Source organism: Balaenoptera physalus (assembly GCF_965194825.1).
Source record: "Balaenoptera physalus genome assembly, chromosome: 9".
In the NCBI taxonomy this organism is placed as follows: Eukaryota; Metazoa; Chordata; class Mammalia; order Artiodactyla; family Balaenopteridae; genus Balaenoptera; species Balaenoptera physalus.
In genome coordinates, this window is record NC_138888.1 from 102,308,408 (window position 1) to 102,328,963 (window position 20,556).

General features: G+C 36.5%; 1 protein-coding gene across 3 annotated transcripts in view; it reads right to left on the reverse strand.

Moving 5' to 3' along the window:
• The window catches only part of ADGRB3 (adhesion G protein-coupled receptor B3), a 793,357-nt gene that overhangs the window by 313,764 nt on the left and 459,037 nt on the right, over positions 1–20,556 (reverse strand). For all 3 annotated transcript variants that reach the window (XM_082474137.1, XM_082474138.1, XM_082474139.1), the window contains one exon: positions 16,948–16,991. In XM_082474137.1, the coding sequence (XP_082330263.1) occupies positions 16,948–16,991 (44 nt within the window). The remainder of the gene's footprint in view (positions 1–16,947; positions 16,992–20,556) is intronic.

Consider the following 20,556-nt stretch of genomic DNA (forward strand, 5'->3'; position numbering starts at 1 on the left):
AAAAGTGGACAGCTACATGTAAAAGAATGAAATTAGAACACTTTCTACCACCATACACAAAAATATACTCAAAATGGATTAAAGACCTAAATCCAGATACTATAAAACTATTAGAGGAAAACATAGGCAGAACACACTATGACATAAATCACAGCAAGATCCTTTTTGACCCATCTCCTAGAGAAGAGGAAATAAACACAAAAATAAACAAATGGGACCTAATGAACATTAAAAGCTTTTGCACCACACAGGAAACCATAAACAAGAATAAAAGACAACCCTCAGAATGGGAGAAAATATTTGCAAATTAAACAACTGACAAAGGATTAATCTCCCAAATATACAAGCAACTCATGCAGCTTAATATCAAAAAAAACAAACAACCCAATCTAAAAATGGGCAGAAGACCTAAACAGACATTTCTGCAAAGAAGATATACAGATTGCCAACAAATGCATGAAAGGATGCTCAACATCACTAATCATTAGAGAAATGCGAATCAAAACTACAATGAGGTATCACCTCACACCAGTCAGAATAGCCATCATAAAAACATCTACAAAACATAAATGCTGGAGAGGGTGTGGAGAAAAGGGAACCATGTTGCACTGTTGGTGGGAATGCATATTGATACAGCCACTATAGAGAACAGTATAGAGGTTCCTTAAAAAACTAAAAATAGAACTACCATATGACCCAACAATCCCACTACTGGGTATATACCATGAGAAAACCATAATTCAAAAAGAGACATGTACCACAATGTTCATTGCAGCAGTATTTTCAATAGCCAGGACATGGCATGGAAGCAGCCTAAGTGTCCATCGACAGACGAATGGATAAAGAAGATGTGGCACATATATACAATGGACTATTACTCAGCCATTTCAAAAAAGAAATGAAATTGAACTATTTGTAGTGAGGTAGATGGCCCTAGAGTCTGTCATACAGAGTGAAGTAAGTCAGAAAGAGAAAAACAAATACTATATGCTCACACATATATATGGAATCTAAAAGAAAAAAAAAAAAAGGTTCTGTAGAACCTAGGACCAGGACAGGAATAAAGATGCATATGTAGAGAATGGACTTGATACATGGGGAGGGGGAAGCACAAGCTGGGGTGAAGTGAGAGAGTAGCATTAACATACATACACTACCAAATGTAAAATAGATAGCTAGTGGGAAGCAGCTTCATAGCACAGGGAGATCAGTTCAGTGCTTTGTGACCACCTAGAGGGGTGGGATAGGGAGGTTGGGAGGGAGACGCAAGAGGGAGGAGATGTGGGGATATATGTATACATATAGCTGATTCACTTTGTTATAAAGCAGAAACTAACACAACATTGTAAAGCAATTATACTGCAATAAAGAGGTTAAAAAAAAATCTAAAAAAAAAAGACTACCTGTTTGAAACAAGTAAATACAGTCATAAGACATTATATATGAACCTCATGGTAACCACAAATCAAAAACCTACAATAGATACACAAAAACCATAGAGGAAATAACACAAGCATACCATTAAAGAAAATCATTAACCTGCAAAGGAGGAATCTAAAAATAAGAGAATACCTACAAACACAATCAGAAAACAAGTTGTAAAATTGTAATAAGTATATATTTATCAATAATTATTTAAATTTCAACAGACTAATTGCTCTAATCAAAAGACATTGGGTGGCTGATTTGAGAAAAAAAAAAAAAAGACCATTTATATGCTGCTTACAAGAGACTCACATCAGAGGTAAAGAAATATACACAATGCAAGTGAGAGGATGCAAATGGAAATGTCGAAAGAAGGGTAGCAGTACTCATATCAGACAAAATAGACTTTACAAGAAACTCTTTCACAACAGACAAAGAAGGCCATTGTATGAGGATAAAAGGTTCAACAAGAGAAGAGGATATTACACTCATTAACATATATGTATGCAATACAGGAACACCTAAATATAAAAAGCAAATGTTAACAGACATACAGGGAGAAATTTATAATAGTACAATTACAGTTGGGGACTTTAACACCCCACTGACATCATTGGATGGTCATCCAAACAGAAAATCAAGAAGGCAACAGTGGTCTTAAATGACACAATAGACCAGTCAGACTTAATACATATGTACAGGACTTTACATCCAAAACCAGCAGAATACACATTATTCTCAAGTGCATATGGAACATTCTCCAGGATAGATCACATGCTAGGCCACAAAACAAGTCTCAACAAATTTGAGTGGATAGAAATTATGATATATAAAGTGGGTTTTTTTCCCCCAAACAAAATGGTATGAAACTAGAAATCAACTACAGAAAGAAGAATAGGAAAATAACACATGGAGACCAAACAACATGGTACCAAAAAAAAAAAAAAACAATGGTTTGATGAAGAAATCAAAGGGGAAATCAGAAAATATGCCAAGACAAATGAAAATGCAAACACAACTTTTCAAAATTTATGGCATGTATCAAAAGCAGTACTAAGAGGGAAGTTTACAGTGATACAGGTCTTCCTAAAGATATAAAAAAACCCTCAAATAAACAACCTAACCTGCTACCTAAAGGAATTAGAGAAAGAAGAATAAACAAAGCCCAAAGTCAGCAGAAGGAAGAAAATAATAAAGGTCAGAGAGGAAATAAATAAAACAGAGACCACAAAAAGAAAAAAAAAAAATAAACTCAATGAAACCAAGAGCTGGTTCTTTGAAAGGACAAAAAAAATGATAAACCTTTAGCTCTCCCACCAAGAAATAATGAGGACTCAAATAGACAAAATACGAAGTGAAAGAGGAGAAATAACAACCAACACCAGAGAGATTCAAAAAATCATGAGAACAGTATGAACAGTTATATGCCAACAAATTGGACAACATAGAAAAAATGGGCAAATTTCTGGTGACCAACACCTGCCAAGAATGAAACAAGGATAAACAGACAATTTGAACAGATCAATTACTAGTAGTGAAATTGAATTTGCAATTAAAAACCTCAAGCAAACACAAGTCCAGAACTGGACAGCTTCATAGGTGAATTCTACTAAACATATAAAGAAGAACTAATAACTATCTTTCTCAAACTTCCAAAAATTAGAGAACACAACACTCCCAAATTCTTTCTATGAGGCCACGATTACCCTGATACCAAAACCAGACAAAGATACTACAAAAACAGACATTTACAGGCCAATATATTTGATGAATATAGATGCAAAAATTCTCAACAAAATATTAGTAAACCAATTTCAACAATATATAAAAAGGATCATACACCACGATCAAATTGGATTTATTCCAGGGATACAAGGCTGCTTCAACATTCACAAATCAATCAGTGTGATTCACCACAACAACAAAAGGAACGATAAAATCACATGATCATCTCAATAGACGCAGAAAAAGCATTTGACAAAATTCAACATCCATTCATGATAAAAACTCACCAAAGGGGATATAGAGGGAACATATCTCAACATAATAAAGGCAATTTATGGCAAACCCACAGCTAACATACTCACTGGTGAAAAGCTGAAAGCCTTTCCCCTAAAATTAGGAACAAGACAAGGATGTCTACTTTCACCACTTCTATTTAACATAGTACTGGAAGTCCTGATCACATGAGACAAGAAAAAGAAATAAAGACATCTAAATTGGAAGAGAAGAAGTACAACTGTCACTGTTTGTTGAAGATATGGTAATATACATAGAAAACCCTAAAGTCTACACCAAAAATCTATTAGAACTAATAAATGAACTCAGTAAAGTTGCAGGATACAAGATTAATATACAGAAATCTGTTGCTTTTCTATACACTAATAGTGAACTATTAAAAAGAGAAAGCAATAAAACAATCCAATTTAAATTTGTATCAAAAAGAATAAAATACCTAGAAAAAACTTAACCAAGGAGGTGACACACCTATACTCTGAAAACTATAATACATTGAAAAAGGAAACTGAAGATGATACAAAGAAATGGAAATATACCTCATGCTCTTGGATTGGAAGTATTAATATTGTTAAAATGGCCATAGTACCCAAAGAAATCTACAGATCTAATTCAATCCCTATGAAAATGACACTCTTCACAGAACTAGAACAAATAATCCTAAAATTCATATGGAACCACAAAAGACCCTGAATTGACAAAGCAATCTGGAGAAAAAAGAACAAAGCTGGAGGTATCTTGGTCCCTGACTTCAGACTATACTACAAAGCTACAGTATTCAAAACAGCATGATACTGACACAAAAACAGACACATAGATCAATGGAACAGAATAGAGAGCCCAGAAATAAACCCATGAACCTCTGGGAGAAAAGACAGTCTCTTTAATAAGTGCTGCTTTGAAAATTGGACAGCTAAGTGTAAAAATATGAAACCAGAACATTTTATCACACCACATACAAAAATAAACTCAAAATGGGTTAAGGATCTAAATGTAAGGCCTGAAGCAATAGAACTCCTACAAAAGAACACAGGCATAACACTCTGAGATAAATTGTAGCAATATTTTTTTGGATCTGTCTTCTAAGGCAAAAGAAACAAAATAAAATATAAACAAATGTGGTCTAATTAAATGTAAATGTTTTTGCACATCAATGGAAACCACTGACAAAACAAAAACACAACCTATGGAATGGGAGAAAATATTTGCTAATAATATGACTGAGAAGGTGTTACTTTCTAAAATATATAAATAGCTCATACAACTCTATATTAAAAATCCAAACAACCCAATTAAAAAATGGGCAGAAGACCTGAATAGACAGTTTTCCAAAGAAGACATACAGATGGCCAACCGGCATATGAAAAAATGCTCAACATCGCTAATCATCAGAGAAATGAAAATCAAAACCACAATAAGATATCACCTCACACCTCTCAAAATGGCTATCATCAAAAGTCTACAAATATCAAATATTGGTGAGGACGTAAAGAAAATGGAACCCTAGTACACTGCTGCTCAGAATGTAAGTTGGTGCAGACACTATGAAAAACAATACGGAAGTTCCTCCAAAATCTAAAAATAGAACTACTACATAATCGAACAATTCCACTCGTGGGTATATATCTGAAGAAAACCAAAAACACTAATTTGAAAAGATATATGCACTCCAAAGTTCATAGCAGCACTATTTATAATAGCCAAGATATGGAAGCAACCTAAGTGTCCATTAACAGATGAATGGATAAAGAAGTGATATATATATATATATATATATATTACTCAGTGATATATATATAATATATATACTACTCAGCCATAAAAAAGAATGAAATTCTGCCATTTGCAAAAATGTGGATGAACCCAGAAGGTATTATGCTTAGTGAAATTAGAGAAAGAAAAAATCTGTGTTTTCTTTTATATGTGGAATATAAAAAATAAATAAAATGAATGCATATAACAAAACAGAAACAGATTCACGGATATAGAGAACAAACTAGTGGTTACCAGTGAGGAGAGGGACAGGGATGGATCACAAGCTTGGGGTATGGGATTAAGAGATACAAACTATTGTGTATAAAATGAATAAGCAACAAGGATATATTGTACAGCACATGGGAATATAGCGATTATTTTGTAATAACTTTTAACAGAGTACAATCTATTAAAATGTTGAATCACTATGTTGTAGTCCAGAAACTAATATAATATTGTAATCAACTATACTTCAATAAAAAAAGAAAAAAAAAAACTCCGAAACATTTTCTGAGAATAAACATGATATTTCACAGACCTGTTAGAATCAGATGGTGATACTGACACCCATGGAGAAACACCGCAGGTTCACATAAAGGAAGGATTATGGGTTTTCCAGTGAAAACCCATGTGTGTAGTCAACACACATGATCCAATACCCAAAATCCAAATTTGGAGTAGCCCAAAGAATGTGCAAATTATCAATCACACAAGTATAATAAAAAAACAAAAAACACAAAAAACCCCCACTTTTTGTTACTAATATAAGCCTTTTTCTGAAGTGAGGAAAGTACTTTCAGTTTACTTCATGGGTCATCCATGATGAAGCATTTTCTTCATCCTGTTAATCAGTTACTCAAAGCAGAATAAAAATGTCTTTTATAATTGTCTAAAACTGTTGAGCCTAAACAGAGTAAAATAAAATGGCTTTGTCTGGGATTATCAGGGTAGTAGATTATCACTAGAGATAAAGTTAACTGTTTATGACGGAACTTAGTACTGTAACAAACTGAGGCATTCTCCCTTCAATCTTCCAATCTAATGATTGCTAGAAGTATATGTCACTAATAAAATGAAACATAAATGAAAATATTTCTTAAGTAAAAAAAATACCTTGGGAGGGGGTCTAGGCAAGATGGCAGAAGAGTAAGACGCGGAGATCACCTTCTTCCCCACAGATACATCAGAAATACATCTACATGTGGAACTGCTCCTACAGAACACCCACTGAACGCTGGCAGAAGACATCAGACCTCCCAAAAGGCAAGAAACTCCCCAAGTACTTGGGTAGGGCAAAAGAAAAAAGAAATAACAGAGACAAAAGAATAGAGACGAGACCTGCACCAGTGGGAGGAAGCTGTGAAGGAGGAAAGGTTTCCACACACTAGGAAGGCCCTTCGTGGGCGGAGACTGCAGGTGGCAGAGGGGGGAAGCTTCGGAGCTACGGAGGAGAGCGCAGCCACAGGGGTGCGGAGGGCAAAGTGGAGAGATTCCCGCACAGAGGCTCGGTGCCGATCAGCACTCATCAGCCTGAGGGGCTTGTCTGCTCACCCGCCGGGGTGGGCGGGGCTGGGAGCTGAGGCTTGGGCTTCGGTCAGATCGCAGGGAGAGGACTGGGGTTGGCGGCGTGAACACAGCCTGAAGGGGCTAGTGCACCACAGCTAGCCAGGAGGGAGTCCGGGAAAAGGTCTGGAGCTGCCGAAGAGGCAAGAGACTTTTTCTTGCCTCTTTGTTTCCTGGTGCGCGAGGAGAGGGGATTCAGAGCACCGCCTAAACAAGCTCCAGAGACGGGCGCGAGCCGTGGCTATCAGCACGGACCCCAGACATGGGCAGGAGACGCTAAGGATGCTGCTGCCGCCACCAAGAAGCCTGTGTGCGAGCACAGGCCACTCTCCACACTGCCCCTCCCGGGAGCCTGTGCAGCCCGCCACGGCCAGGCTCCGGTGATCCAGGGACAACTTCCCCGGGAGAACGCACAGCGCGCCTCGGGCTGCTGCAACGTCACGATGCCTCTGCCGCCGCAGGCTCTCCCTGCCTCCGTACCCCTCCCTCCCTCCCGCTGGCCTGAGTGAGCCAGAGCCCCCGAAGCAGCTGCTCCTTTAACCCCGTCCTGTGTGAGCAAAGAACAGACGCCCTCAGGCGACCTACACGCAGAGGCGGGTCCAAATCCAAAGCTGAACCCCGGGAGCTGTGCGAACAAAGAAGAGAAAGGGAAATTTCTCCCAGCAACCTCAGAAGCAGCGGATTAAAGCTCCGCAAACAACTTGATGTACCTGCATCTGTTGAATACCTGACTAGACAACGAATCATCCCAAATTCAGGAGGTGGACTTTGGGAGCAGGATATATTAATTCTTCCCCTTTTCCTCTTTTTGTGAGTGTATATGTGTATGCTTCTGGGTGAGATTTTGTCTGCATATCTTTGCTTTCACCGTTTGTCCTAGGGTTCGGTCCGTCCATTTTTTTTTGTTTCTGTTTTTTTTAACTTAAAAAATTTTTTTTCTTGATAATTTTTCCTTATTTTTTATTTTAAAAAGTTAAAAAAATTTTTTTCTTAATAAAATTTTTCTTAATTTTTTTCTTATTTTTTATTTTAAAAACTTTTAAAAAATTTTTCTTAATAAACTTTTTCTTAATAATTTTTTCTTATTTTCTATAAAAATTAAAAAAATTATTTTAAAAAATTTAAAAAAATTTTTTTCTTAATAAATTTTTTCTTAATATTTTTTCTTATTTTTTATTAAAATAGCTTTATTTTATTTTATTTTACTTTATTTTATCCTCTTTCTTTCTTTCTTTCTATTTTTTCTCCCTTTTATTCTGAGCCGTATGGATGAGAGGCTCTTGGTACTCCAGGCAGGCATCAGGGCTGTGCCTCTGAGGTGGGAGAGCCAACTTCAGGACACTGGTCCACAAGAGACTTCCCAGCTCCACATAATACCAAACGGCGAAAATCTCTCAGAGATCTCCATCTCAACATCAAGACCCAGCTTCACTCAACCACCAGCAAGCTAAAGTGCTGGACACACTATGCCAAACAACTAGCAAGACAGGAACATAGCCCCATCCATTAGCAGAGAGGCTGCCTAAAATCATAATAAGGCCACAAACACCCCAAAACACACCACCAGACGTGGACATGCCCACCAGAAAGACAAGATTCAGCCTCAACCACCAGAACACAGGCACTAGTCCCCTCCACCAGGAAACCTACACAACCCACTGAACCAACCTTAGCCACTGGGGACAGACACCAAAAACAACAGGAACTATGAACCTGCAGCCTGTGAAAAGGAGACCCCAAACACAGTAAGATAAGCAAAATGAGACGACAGAAAAACACACAGCAGATGAAGGAGCAGGGTCAAGACACACCAGACCTAACAAATGAAGAGGAAATAGGCAGTGTACCTGAAAAAGAATTCAGAATAATGGTAGTAAAGATGATCCAAAATCTTGGAAATAGAATAGACAAAATGCAAGAAACATTTAACAAGGACATAGAAGAACTAAAGAGGAACTGAGCAGTGATAAAAAACACAATAAATGAAATGAAAAATACTCTAGAAGGGATCAATAGCAGAATAACTGAGGCAGAAGAACGGAAAAGTGACCTGGAAGAAAAAATAGTGGAAATAACTACTGCAGAGCAGAATAAAGAAAAAAGAATGAAAAGAACTGAGGACACTCTCAGAGACCTCTGGGACAACATTAAACGCACCAACATTCGAATTATAGGGGTCCCAGAAGAAGAAGACAAAAAGAAAGGTACTGAAAAATATTTGAAGAGATTATAGTTGAAAACTTCCCAAATATGGGAAAGGAAATAGTTAATGAAGTCCTGGAAGCGCAGAGAGTCCCATACAGGATAAATCCAAGGAGAAACATGCCAAGACACATATTACTCAAACTATCAAAAATTAAATATAAAGAAAACATATTAAAAGCAGCAAGGGAAAAACAACAGATAATACACAAGGGAATCCCCATAAGGATAACAGCTGAACTTTCAGCAGAAACTCTGCAAGCCAGAAGGGAGTGGCAGGATATACTTAAAGTGATGAAGGAGAAAAACCTACAACCAATATTTCTCTACCCAGCAAGGATCTCATTCAGATGTGATGGAGAAATTAAAACCTTTACAGACAAGCAAAAGCTGAGAGAGTTCAGCACCACCAAACCAGTTTTACAACAAATGCTAAAGGAACTTCTCTAGACAAGAAACACAAGAGAAGGAAAAGACCTACAATAACAAACCCAAAACATTTAAGAAAATGGGAATAGGAACATACATATCGATAATTACCTTCAATGTAAATGGATTAAATGATCCCACCAAAAGACACAGACTGGCTGAATGGATACAAAAACAATACCCATATATATGCTGTCTACAAGAGACCCACTTCAGACCTAGGGACACATACAGACTGAAAGTGAAGGGATGGAAAATGATATTCCATGCAAATGGAAATCAAAAGAAAGGAGTAGCAATTCTCATATCAGACAAAATAGACTTTAAAATAAAGACTATTACAAGAGTCAAAGAAGGACACTATATAATGATCATGGGATCAATCCAAGAAGAAGATATAACAATTGTAAATATTTATGCACCCAACATAGGAGCACCACAATACATAAGGCAAATACTAACAGCCATAAAAGGGGAAATCGACAGTAACACAATCATAGTAGGGGACGTTAACACCCCACTTTCACCAATGGACAGCTCATCCAAAATGAAAATAAATAAGGAAACACAAGCTTTAAATGATACATTAAACAAGATGGACTTAATTGATATTTATAAGACATTCCATCCAAAAACAACAGAATACACATTTTTCTCAAGTGCTCATGGAACATTCTCCAGGATGGATCATATCTTGGGTCACAAATCAAGCCTTGGTAAATTTAAGAAAATTGAAATCGTATCAAGTATCTTTTCCGACCACAAAACTATGAGACTAGATATCAATTACAGGAAAAGATCTGTAAAAAATACAAACACATGGAGGCTACACAATACACTACTTAATAATGAAGTGATCACTGAAGAAATCAAGGGGGAAATCAAAAAATACCTAGAAACAAATGACAATGGAGACACGACGACCCAAAACCTATGGGATGCAGCAAAAGCAGTTCTAAGAGGGAAGTTTATAGCAATACAAGCCTACCTCAAGAAACAGGAAACGTCTCGAATAAACAACCTAACCTTGCACCTAAAGCAATTAGAGAAAGAAGACCAAAAAAACCCCAAAGATAGCAGAGGGAAAGAAATCATAAAGACCAGATCAGAAATAAATGAAAAATAAATGAAGGAAACAAGAGCAAAGATCAATAAAACTAAAAGCTGGTTCTTTGAGAAGATAAGCAAAATTGATAAACCATTAGCCAGACTCACAAAGAGAAAAAGGGAGAAGACTCAGATCAATAGAATTAGAAATGAAAAAGGAGAAGTAACAACTGATACTGCAGAAATACAAAAGAGCATGAGAGATTACTACAAGCAACTATATGCCAATAAAATGGACAACCTGGAAGAAATGGACAAATTCTTAGACATGCACAACCTGCCGAGACTGAACCAGGAAGAAATAGAGAATATGAACAGACCAATCACAAGCACTGAAATTGAAACTGTGATTAAAAATCTTCCAACAAACAAAAGTCCAGGACCAGATGGCTTCACAGGCAAATTCTATCAAACATTTAGAGAAGAGCTAACACCTCTCCTTCTCAAACTCTTCCAAAATATTGCAGAGTGAGGAACACTCCCCAACACATTCTACGAGGCCACCATCCCCCTGATACCAAAACCAGACAAAGATGTCACAAAGAAAGAAAACTACAGGCCAATATCACTGATGAACATAGATGCAAAAATCCTCAACAAAATACTAGCAAACAGAATCCAACAGCACATTAAAAGGATCATACACCATGATCAAGTGGGGCTTATTCCAGAAATGCAAGGATTCTTCAATATATGCAAATCAATCAACGTGATATACCATATTAAAAAATTGAAGGAGAAAAACCATATGATCATCTCAATAAATGCAGAGAAAGCTTTCGACAAAATTCAACACCCATTTATGATAAAAGCCCTGCAGAAAGTAGGCATAGAGGGAACTTTCCTCAACATAATAAAGGCCATATATGACAAACTCACAGCCAACATTGTCCTCAGTGGTGAAAAACTGAAACCATTTCCACTAAGATCAGGAACAAGACAAGGTTGCCCACTCTCACCACTATTATTCAACATAGTTTTGGAAGTGTTAGCCACAGCAATCAGAGAAGAGACAGAAATAAAAGAAATCCAAATTGGAAAAGAAGAAGTAAAGCTGTCACTGTTTGCAGATGACATGATACTATACATAGAGAATCCTAAACATGCTACCAGAAAACTACTAGAGCTAATCAATGAATTTGGTAAAGTAGCAGGATACAAAATTAATGCACAGAAATCTCTTGCACTCCTATACACTAATGATGAAAAATCTGAAAGTGAAATTAAGAAAACACTCCCATTTACCATTGCAACAAAAAGAATAAAATATCTAGGAATAAACCTACCTAAGGAGACAAAAGACCTGTATGCAGAAAATTATAAGACACTGATGAAAGAAATTAAAGATGATAGAAATAGATGGAGAGATATACCATGTTCTTGGATTGGAAGAATCAACATTGTGAAAATGACTCTACTACCCGAAGCAATCTACAGATTCAATGCAATCCCTATCAAACTACCACCGAGTTTTTTCACAGAACTATAACAAAAAATTTCACAATTTGTATGGAAACACAAAAGACCCCGAATAGCCAAAGAAATCTTGAGAATGAAAAATGGAGCTGGAGGAATCAGGCTCCCTGACTTCAGACTATATTACAAAACTACAGTAATCAAGACAGTTTGGTACTGGCAGAAAAACAAAAACATAGATCAATGGAACAGGATAGAAAGCCCAGAGATAAACCCACGCACATATGGTCACCTTATCTTTGATAAAGGAGGCAAGCATATACACTGGAGAAAAGACAGCCTCTTCAATAAGTGGTGCTAGGAAAACTGGACAGGTGCATGTAAAAGTATGAAATTAGAACACTCCCTAACACCATACACAAAAATAAACTCAAAATGGATTAAAGACCTAAATGTAAGGCCAGACACTATCAAACTCTAAGAGGAAAACATAGGCAGAACATTCTATGACATAAATCACAGCAAGATCCTTTTTTGACCCAGCTCCCAGAGAAATGGAAATAAGAACACAAATAAACAAGTGGGACCTAATGAAACTTAAAAGCTTTTGCACAGCAAAGGAAACCATAAACAAGACCAAAAGACAACCCTCAGAATGGGAGAAAATATTTGCAAATGAAGCAACTGACAAAGGATTAATCTCCAAGATTTACAAGCAGCTCATGCAGCTCAATAACAAAAAAACAAACAACCCAATCCAAAAATGGGCAGAAGACCTAAACAGACATTTCTCCAAAGAAGATATACAGATTGCCAACAAACACATGAAAGAATGCTCAACATCATTAATCATTAGAGAAATGCAAATCAAAACTACAATGAGATATCATCTCACACTGGTCAGAATGGCCATCATCAAAAAATCTAGAAACAATGAATGCTGGAGAGGGTGTGGATAAAAGGGAACACTCTTGTACTGTTGGTGGGAATGTAAATTGATACAGCCACTATGGAGAAGAGTATGGAGGTTCCTTAAAAAACTAAAAAGAGAACTACCATACGACCCAGCAATCCCACTGCTGGGCATATACCCTGGGAAAACCATAATTCAAAAAGAGTCATGTACCAAAATGTTCATTGCAGCTGTATTTACAATCGCCAGGACATGGAAGCAACCTAAGTGTCCATCATCGGATGAATGGATAAAGAAGATGTGGCACATATATACAATGGAATATTACTCAGCCATAAAAAGAAACGAAATGGAGGTATCTGTAGTGAGGTGGATGGAGTTAAGAGTCTGTCATACAGAGTGAAATAAGTCAGAAAGAGAAAAACAAATACAGTATGCTAACACATATATATGGAATCTAAGGAAAAAAAAAAAAAAAGGTCATGAAGAAGCTAGTGGCAAGATGGGAATAATGACACAGACCTACTAGAGAATGGACTTGAGGATATGGGGAGGGGGAAGGGTGAGATGTGACCGGGTGAGAGAGTGGCGTGGACATGTATACACTACCAAATGTAAAATAGATAGCTAGTGGGAAGCAGCCGCATAGCACAGGGAGATCAACTTGGTGCTTTGTGACCACCTAGAGGGGTGGGATAGGGAGGGTGGGAGGGAGGGAGATGCAAGAGGGAAGAGACATGGGAACATATGTATATGTATAACTGATTCACTTTCACTTTGTTATAAAGCAGAAACTAACACACCATTGTAAAGCAATTATACTCCAATAAAGATGTTAAAAAAAAGATACCTTAGAAATATTCAAACATTTATTCTTATACAAAGCTAACCAATAAGTATTTGTTGAATTCATACTATGTGCAGGTGTATCAGGCATTAGTGCAGTTAGTGAATAAGAAAGGTAAAGTCTCTCTCTTGTGGTATTTACTCTCTAGTGGGGGAGACAGAGAGTAAGCAAGAAAAATAAATAAAAAGTAGCAATGAATCCTGTGAAGAATGTAAAATAATGTTATATAAAGAGAACAACAGGGTAGCAAGTTGGACTGTGAAAGAGCACCTCAAGGAGGAATGTACAAGGAGGTACGCAGAAGAACAGTTTGTAGAATAAAATAAATTGAAAACCACTTCAATGCCACCAATATTGGGAATACTAGATAAATTATGATATATCTATACAATGCAGCAGGTACAAGGGATAAAACATATGTAGTGAAATTTTAAAACTTACACAATAATCATTGAATTAAAAATTTAAGATGACAAGTGTTACATACAGTATGACAATATTTACGTTAAAATAGTGTTAATTTCTATGGCTACACATGTGTGTCAATGCATACGTAGATGCCTGAAATTATACATAACAAAATATAAGTAGGAGTGACCTTGGAGAGGTGGTGGATGTGGAGACCCAAGGTATTAATGATTAATGGGGTCTTGTGCCTTAGCAGTTATGTTTTATAGTTTTACAAGTAAAAGATACTCATGCATTATTTTTGTAATTAAAATTTAATTTTAAATATTTAAAAGTAAGGCAACTTGATATTGCTCGAGGGGATGGGAGATGGGGGTGGGTGAAATGGGTAAAGGGGGAGGGTCAAACCCTCCAGTTATAAAATGAATCAAACCTGGTGATGTAACGTACAGTACACAGGGGATGACCATAGTTAACAATATCAGATTGCAAACTTGAAAATTGCTGAGAGTAAATCTTAAAAGTTCTTAAAGAAAAAGAATTTGTAACTATGTATGGTGACAGATGGTAACTAGACTTATTGTGGTGATCATTTAACAGTGTATACAAATATTGAATCATATTTCACACCTGAAACTAATATAATATTATATGTCAAATATACCTCAATAAAAAATTAAGGCAATTTGATTACGTAAACCAAAATTAAAAGACAACTTCTAATTTCAACTTTGTTACTGCAATCTTGAAAACACCATTTAGATCAACACTTTTCTGTGTAAAAAGGAATAGCCGTATCTCTTCATTAACTATTCTTAGAGGTCTTATACTCAAAGTTAACATCATTGCATCGATAAAACTATTGTGTATGTGAACATGATCAAAACAGAGGAACAGATGTGAAGAAAGAAAACAAAGTTGTCTTAAACTTCATTGTTTAAAACTCACCCAGAAAAACAATTTAATGATGAAAGAGTCTGGTAAAACGTGTGATGGGACGGAAGTTCTGTCACAGTGGAAACCTTTTTGATCACTTTTCAGATACATCAAGGAAACATGAACTGCACTGATCTCTGGAGATAATCTGATCTGAAAGGCAGCTAAGCACACCTCCTCTCGCTGAATTGTTTTCTTCAAGGACAACTAAAAAGCTGAAGTTTGTAAAGCTAAGACATGTTCTTTGTGATGGATAAGAGTCAGCAGATGTTAGAGAAAGCAGAGAGTGATTGATTCCTAAACTTAACACTGACCTCAAGCTCCAACAGTTTCATAAATTAAACTTAAAACCTTAGAAAAACTGTGAAAGCAAACCCAGAGAGGCACAAAATAAGGGAATATTGTTTCTTCTGTAATATCCCTGTAAGTCCCAAAGGTCTTTTGGAATAACCAACACGTTCCACTTTTTGGATCAACATAGAAGCACATTCTACCCACTAAAAAGGTAATAAAACTAAATAAAAGTTGGTTATTATTCATGGAGATATGCAAGTATCTGTAATCAGGTGCTTAAGATGGCATGTTTTTCTTGAGTAGAAAACGTTCAATTTGATTTTTGTGGCCTTTTATTTTTCCCTTGTCTGTACAACATACTAAACAGTGCCTTAGAATATACTACCAACATCTTCTCTGGCTATTGGTAAAGAGGAAATCTTGCAAAAATTCTATGACCACGGATTTCTCTATGTGGTTTTAAAATGAAAAAAAAATAATGACATCAGTGAGAAACATCCAGCTCATGTTATCACCAGGACAAGTTGGGATTCTCCATATGCACTAAGGTTCCTAGGAGAAGAGGATCCCTAGAATATCAGAATCTATAGCAAAAAACATGCTTAATATCATTGATTTTTCACCCACATAAATACTAGTTTAAATTACATCAGTATCCTAAGAATTAGCACATTTCCTGTAGGTTTGCTCTTTACCTAGAAAGTCTAAGAATGTCCCTCTTCTAGACTCTCCAGTAACTACTGATGAGAGACAAGTAACATCATAAAACCTTACATGTAGATCCGATTTAGGGTGAAGAACATTGGGGGAAATCTTAGAATACATAGAACCCAACAATGTGGTGCGTTAACTGACAGCATATACATGGTGGTATTAGCTTTTGAGATTGATTGACATTTATCTCCCCTCCATGCAAAACAAAACAAACCAAGATTGTATAACCTGGCTACTACACTGAAATAAACCCACAGAAGTACTTAAAGTATGGGAGTCTAATTAAGCCTTAATCATGGATTTTTCTGCTCTTTGAGACCTTAGAATCTCATAGCATTACCAATGAGATTAAGATGATTTTGACCAGATATATTGCAATTACTTGTTACAAACAAAGCAATACATGGAAGAATGATTCATCCTTACTATATGAATAAGAAAATTAAATGTCACTCAATGTTTTTATAACAAAACAATTTGGAAGGGCCATATAAATATCTCATTACTCTGATAATAGATTCAAGGCCATGCAAGTAACGTATTGGCTAAATGACCATAGAGATTGCTATTTTATTCTGCGATTCTAAGCTGAATTACTAGGGCAAAATGTTGAAATAGCATCTGAGCTCCTATAATTTTAAAATATTAGAGCTTTTAAAAATCCTCATGGAATTCGCATCGCAATGTGCCTTACACATCAGGTAATGCAATCCTACCTTGGGATGTAACCTGATGGCATCATCACACACAAACACAATCATCATGCTGTCCTACAGATTCAAAAAGGAGACTGCTTTCTCTCCTAGTGTAACTCACATCCCACTAACTTATCATATTCCTGTTGACTAGAAAGCAGCTGAAATAACTTAATGTGCTTTGAATGTTTAGTCCAAAGTCATGTAAGAAAACATCTGTCACTTACGTTTTTGAGTCATCCCATAAAACACAATAAGGATTCAAAGTGCCCTAAAAATAAGCAGAGAAAGAATAAATGTATCTTGAGTACATACATAAAAAACTGAAGGATTATGTGAAATGCAAAAAGAATGGCACATTTCTTATCCTGCAGTAAGATTCTTTAAGGTTTCCACCTCTATTTTTTTGTGTTAAAAATTTGCATGTCCTTACTCATAGGTTTAATGGCCCATTTTATGAAATTTTATTCGTGAAAACTTTATATTTATTCCAAACATCATAACCCATAGTTGTTTTTTTTTAAATTATAAGTGAAGGCCTCATAAACGACAAGGTCCATACTTTGATGATTTCTATTTCATTTTTTCCCCCTAAAATAGTAACTGCTGGATTATTTCTTTTAAGAAACCAAAGTATTTTCAATATCTAATATTTATAATAATTCAATCACAGTGAAACTTTCTGCATTAGGCACACCTGCCACTTCCTCTTCAGCCTCCAGTGGTGCAGCTTCCAAAAGGCAAGACATGGCTGCATTAATTGTCCATTTCTAGAGAGTCTGTAGACTTGCAATATTTTCTTAATCAACAGATCATATTCTTATAAAATCACATCTAATAAAACTATGGGAAAAACATGCTAAATGTTTATTCAGTTTAATCATTATGTAATGAGTAGCCACAATGACCTTCAGCATGACACAATGAGTTTTCCACATTGGATTATCCACCAAGTACCTTCTGTTTTGAAGAGACTAATTGTTGGCATGTTTTTCTTTCTGTCTTTCTGTCACATTCATTGGGCCCTATTTTTCCCGTTGAAACTAACCTAGTAATTCTTCTTCTCTGATATTGTGAGCTATTCACAGATCCTCTTCTCTTTTTTATTAAACACACTCTGTAGCTTTCAAGTTCTCTCATCTTCCACGACATTCATCTCCTGGAGCACACACTTTAAAGTGTGTTTAGGGAACACATCCACCTGTGTCCTACCTGCACAGGACAAAGCGGTACTATTGCCTCTGCAATGTAGGTGCCATATGCCTAATAATGCATTCCAACAGTGTATGGGATATTTTGGTAATCTTCCCTTGAGCTTGACAGGTATTATTACCCACTGAGGTCTCTCAGGAGCTTTTTGAATCCTGATTTTGACATCACATATATTCACTCTTTAACTTTGTGTCACTGCAGGATTAAGAAACAAACATGATATCTATGGGCTCATCCAACAAGTCAGTGATAAAAGTGATGAATAGGCCAAAGCAGGTGAAAGCTACAGTCCTGAAACAGCCTACTGGCTCCTTCCCGCAGGGGGACATGCTCACTCAGAGAACCTGCCCTTGGTCTTGTTTCCAAGTAGATAATCACTGGCATGTATCTGGCAAAGCAACATCTTTAAAAGTCTAGGCAAGTTCTTTGTGAAACACTGCCTTTCTAAGTGCTGTTCACTGAGTCCATTCTAGAATTCCACTAGGAAGAAGAAACTTAAGCTCATTATTCCAAAAATTGGTGAAATCTACCCCAACTTTCATTATTCATTTAAATTGGGACATTGACTAACTCCCATATTTTAGCACCATTACCATTCTCCAAAATCCCTCAAAGACCACATCTCTAAGGCATCCTTCTCATCAGATGCTCATACCTACAAACTATGCTCCTAGAACATAAAAAAAACATTCCCTTCCCTGAAATGGGTTATAGCCTTACAGAGATTGAAGAGGAACACACATGGCATGTTCAAATAACAAAAAAAGAGACATGCTCATATCAATGTCACTAGTTGATAATTTACTTTTTAAAGGACAAATGATGGACAGAGCATCATGGCCTGTGTCAGAGAGAGTTACATGGAAGAAATGGGTCCTTTTCTAGTTCTCACAGGAGGCATAGATATGGATGTTCAAGAGATGGAGAGGAAGATACTGTTTCAAATTGGTTTCTTTCTCTGTCCTATGAGACCCTGTCTGGTCTTACCTGAAATCCTGATACAGCTTGTGACTTCCTAAGAAATCCTCAGCAGAGCTACAATGTCGTATAATAAAGTTATGTTATATTTATCTAGGGTTCTGTTCAAAAGAGCTCAGAGCACTTTCTAGAAAGTAATTATCCCTGGAGTATGACAATGAAGGGCATGGGGGTATACACATCATGGATATAGACTGTATGCGTAGGTGAGGACCTTGAGATTACAGGTCCTCTACATCGAGTTCACTTCTTCAGTAATGTATGTGTGAGATTAAGTTCAATCTTTATATAAACCAAAGCAGGATACTGATTATAGGATTAATATTTCATAATTAGAGCTCATAACAGGTTATGACAAAAGAAAATAATATTAGAAAAGAAATAGAATATGAACTTAATTGTTTAGATATCGCCATCCATTTTACCCCTCTAAAGACACTAATTTCCACTTTAGAGTGAAAGTATAAAGGTGAGAAATGCCTCTTCTACTCTCATCCATGCCTCTGTCAACCCTCAGTTTCACCCACTACCTTCCTCACCCCTTACCCCTTAGATCTCATGATTCTCTCTCTTTCTGTCCTTGTGAAAATTTAGAAACAATCCACATGAGAATTATAGGTTCCAAACGCACCACTCAATCTTGCATTTCACGGTACATTCCGGACCTACACAAAAGACAGGCACCCCTCTGTGAACATTCATTCCAGAACAGTCACCCATACGTGGGCCTATGAGCTGAGGTCAGTTATGGAAACATCTGAAGTTTACAAAAATAAGCAGAACAAACAAACTAGAGGAATCTTAGTACCTGGATAGACCAGTCACTTAGAGAATAAGAATGTGAGATGGTAAAGAAAGCAAAACCCAATGATGAATGAATTCTATACATGAAATAAAATCCAAAAAACCTGGCTGAAAGAAACCACTTGTAAAATATTTGTTATAATTTTCAGATACTTTTCTCAAAGGTACTCTGCTGCAAGGTCTGTTATGAGGAATTTACAGAAAATCAATAACAGGAAATGGCAAGCCCGACAGAGAGCAGGAACAAAACGTAATGACAGAAGCAAGAGGAAAATAGGCAGGCTGTGAACCAACTCACAGAAGTGGATTTAAGAAAAGCATGAAACTAAGAAACCAAAAGCTGTCAGGTAAATGAGACAAACCAGCTAGAGAAGATTAATTTATAGAGCTGTCAATATAATTGACACTTAAAATATTAAAACTGAATGTATTTGAAAACTTTTGGAAAGAATATGCTGCTCTTGAAAAACATATTTTTGGCCAAAAAACTGTCTCTTGACTCCACTGAAAACAGTATAGTTGAACTTGAGTTAAACATTTGAACTCACCCACTTTTAAGCGTTTAAAAACGTACCATGACCCAAGTTTCCTAATTACCATAGATGTTCTGCACAGCACTTTTAGTGCCTTTAACAGTCTTTGATATTTTCTTTTACTTCTCTCCTCTGTCTCAACATCAAGCAAACCATTACTGATCATCCTTGACTGGTGATGGTATTACATTCTGATAAACCCACTGCAAGTTGAAAATATCATACGTTGACAATGCACTTCATACACCTAACCTACAGGACATCATCGCTTAGCCTAGCCTACTTTAAATGTGCTCGGAACACTTATAT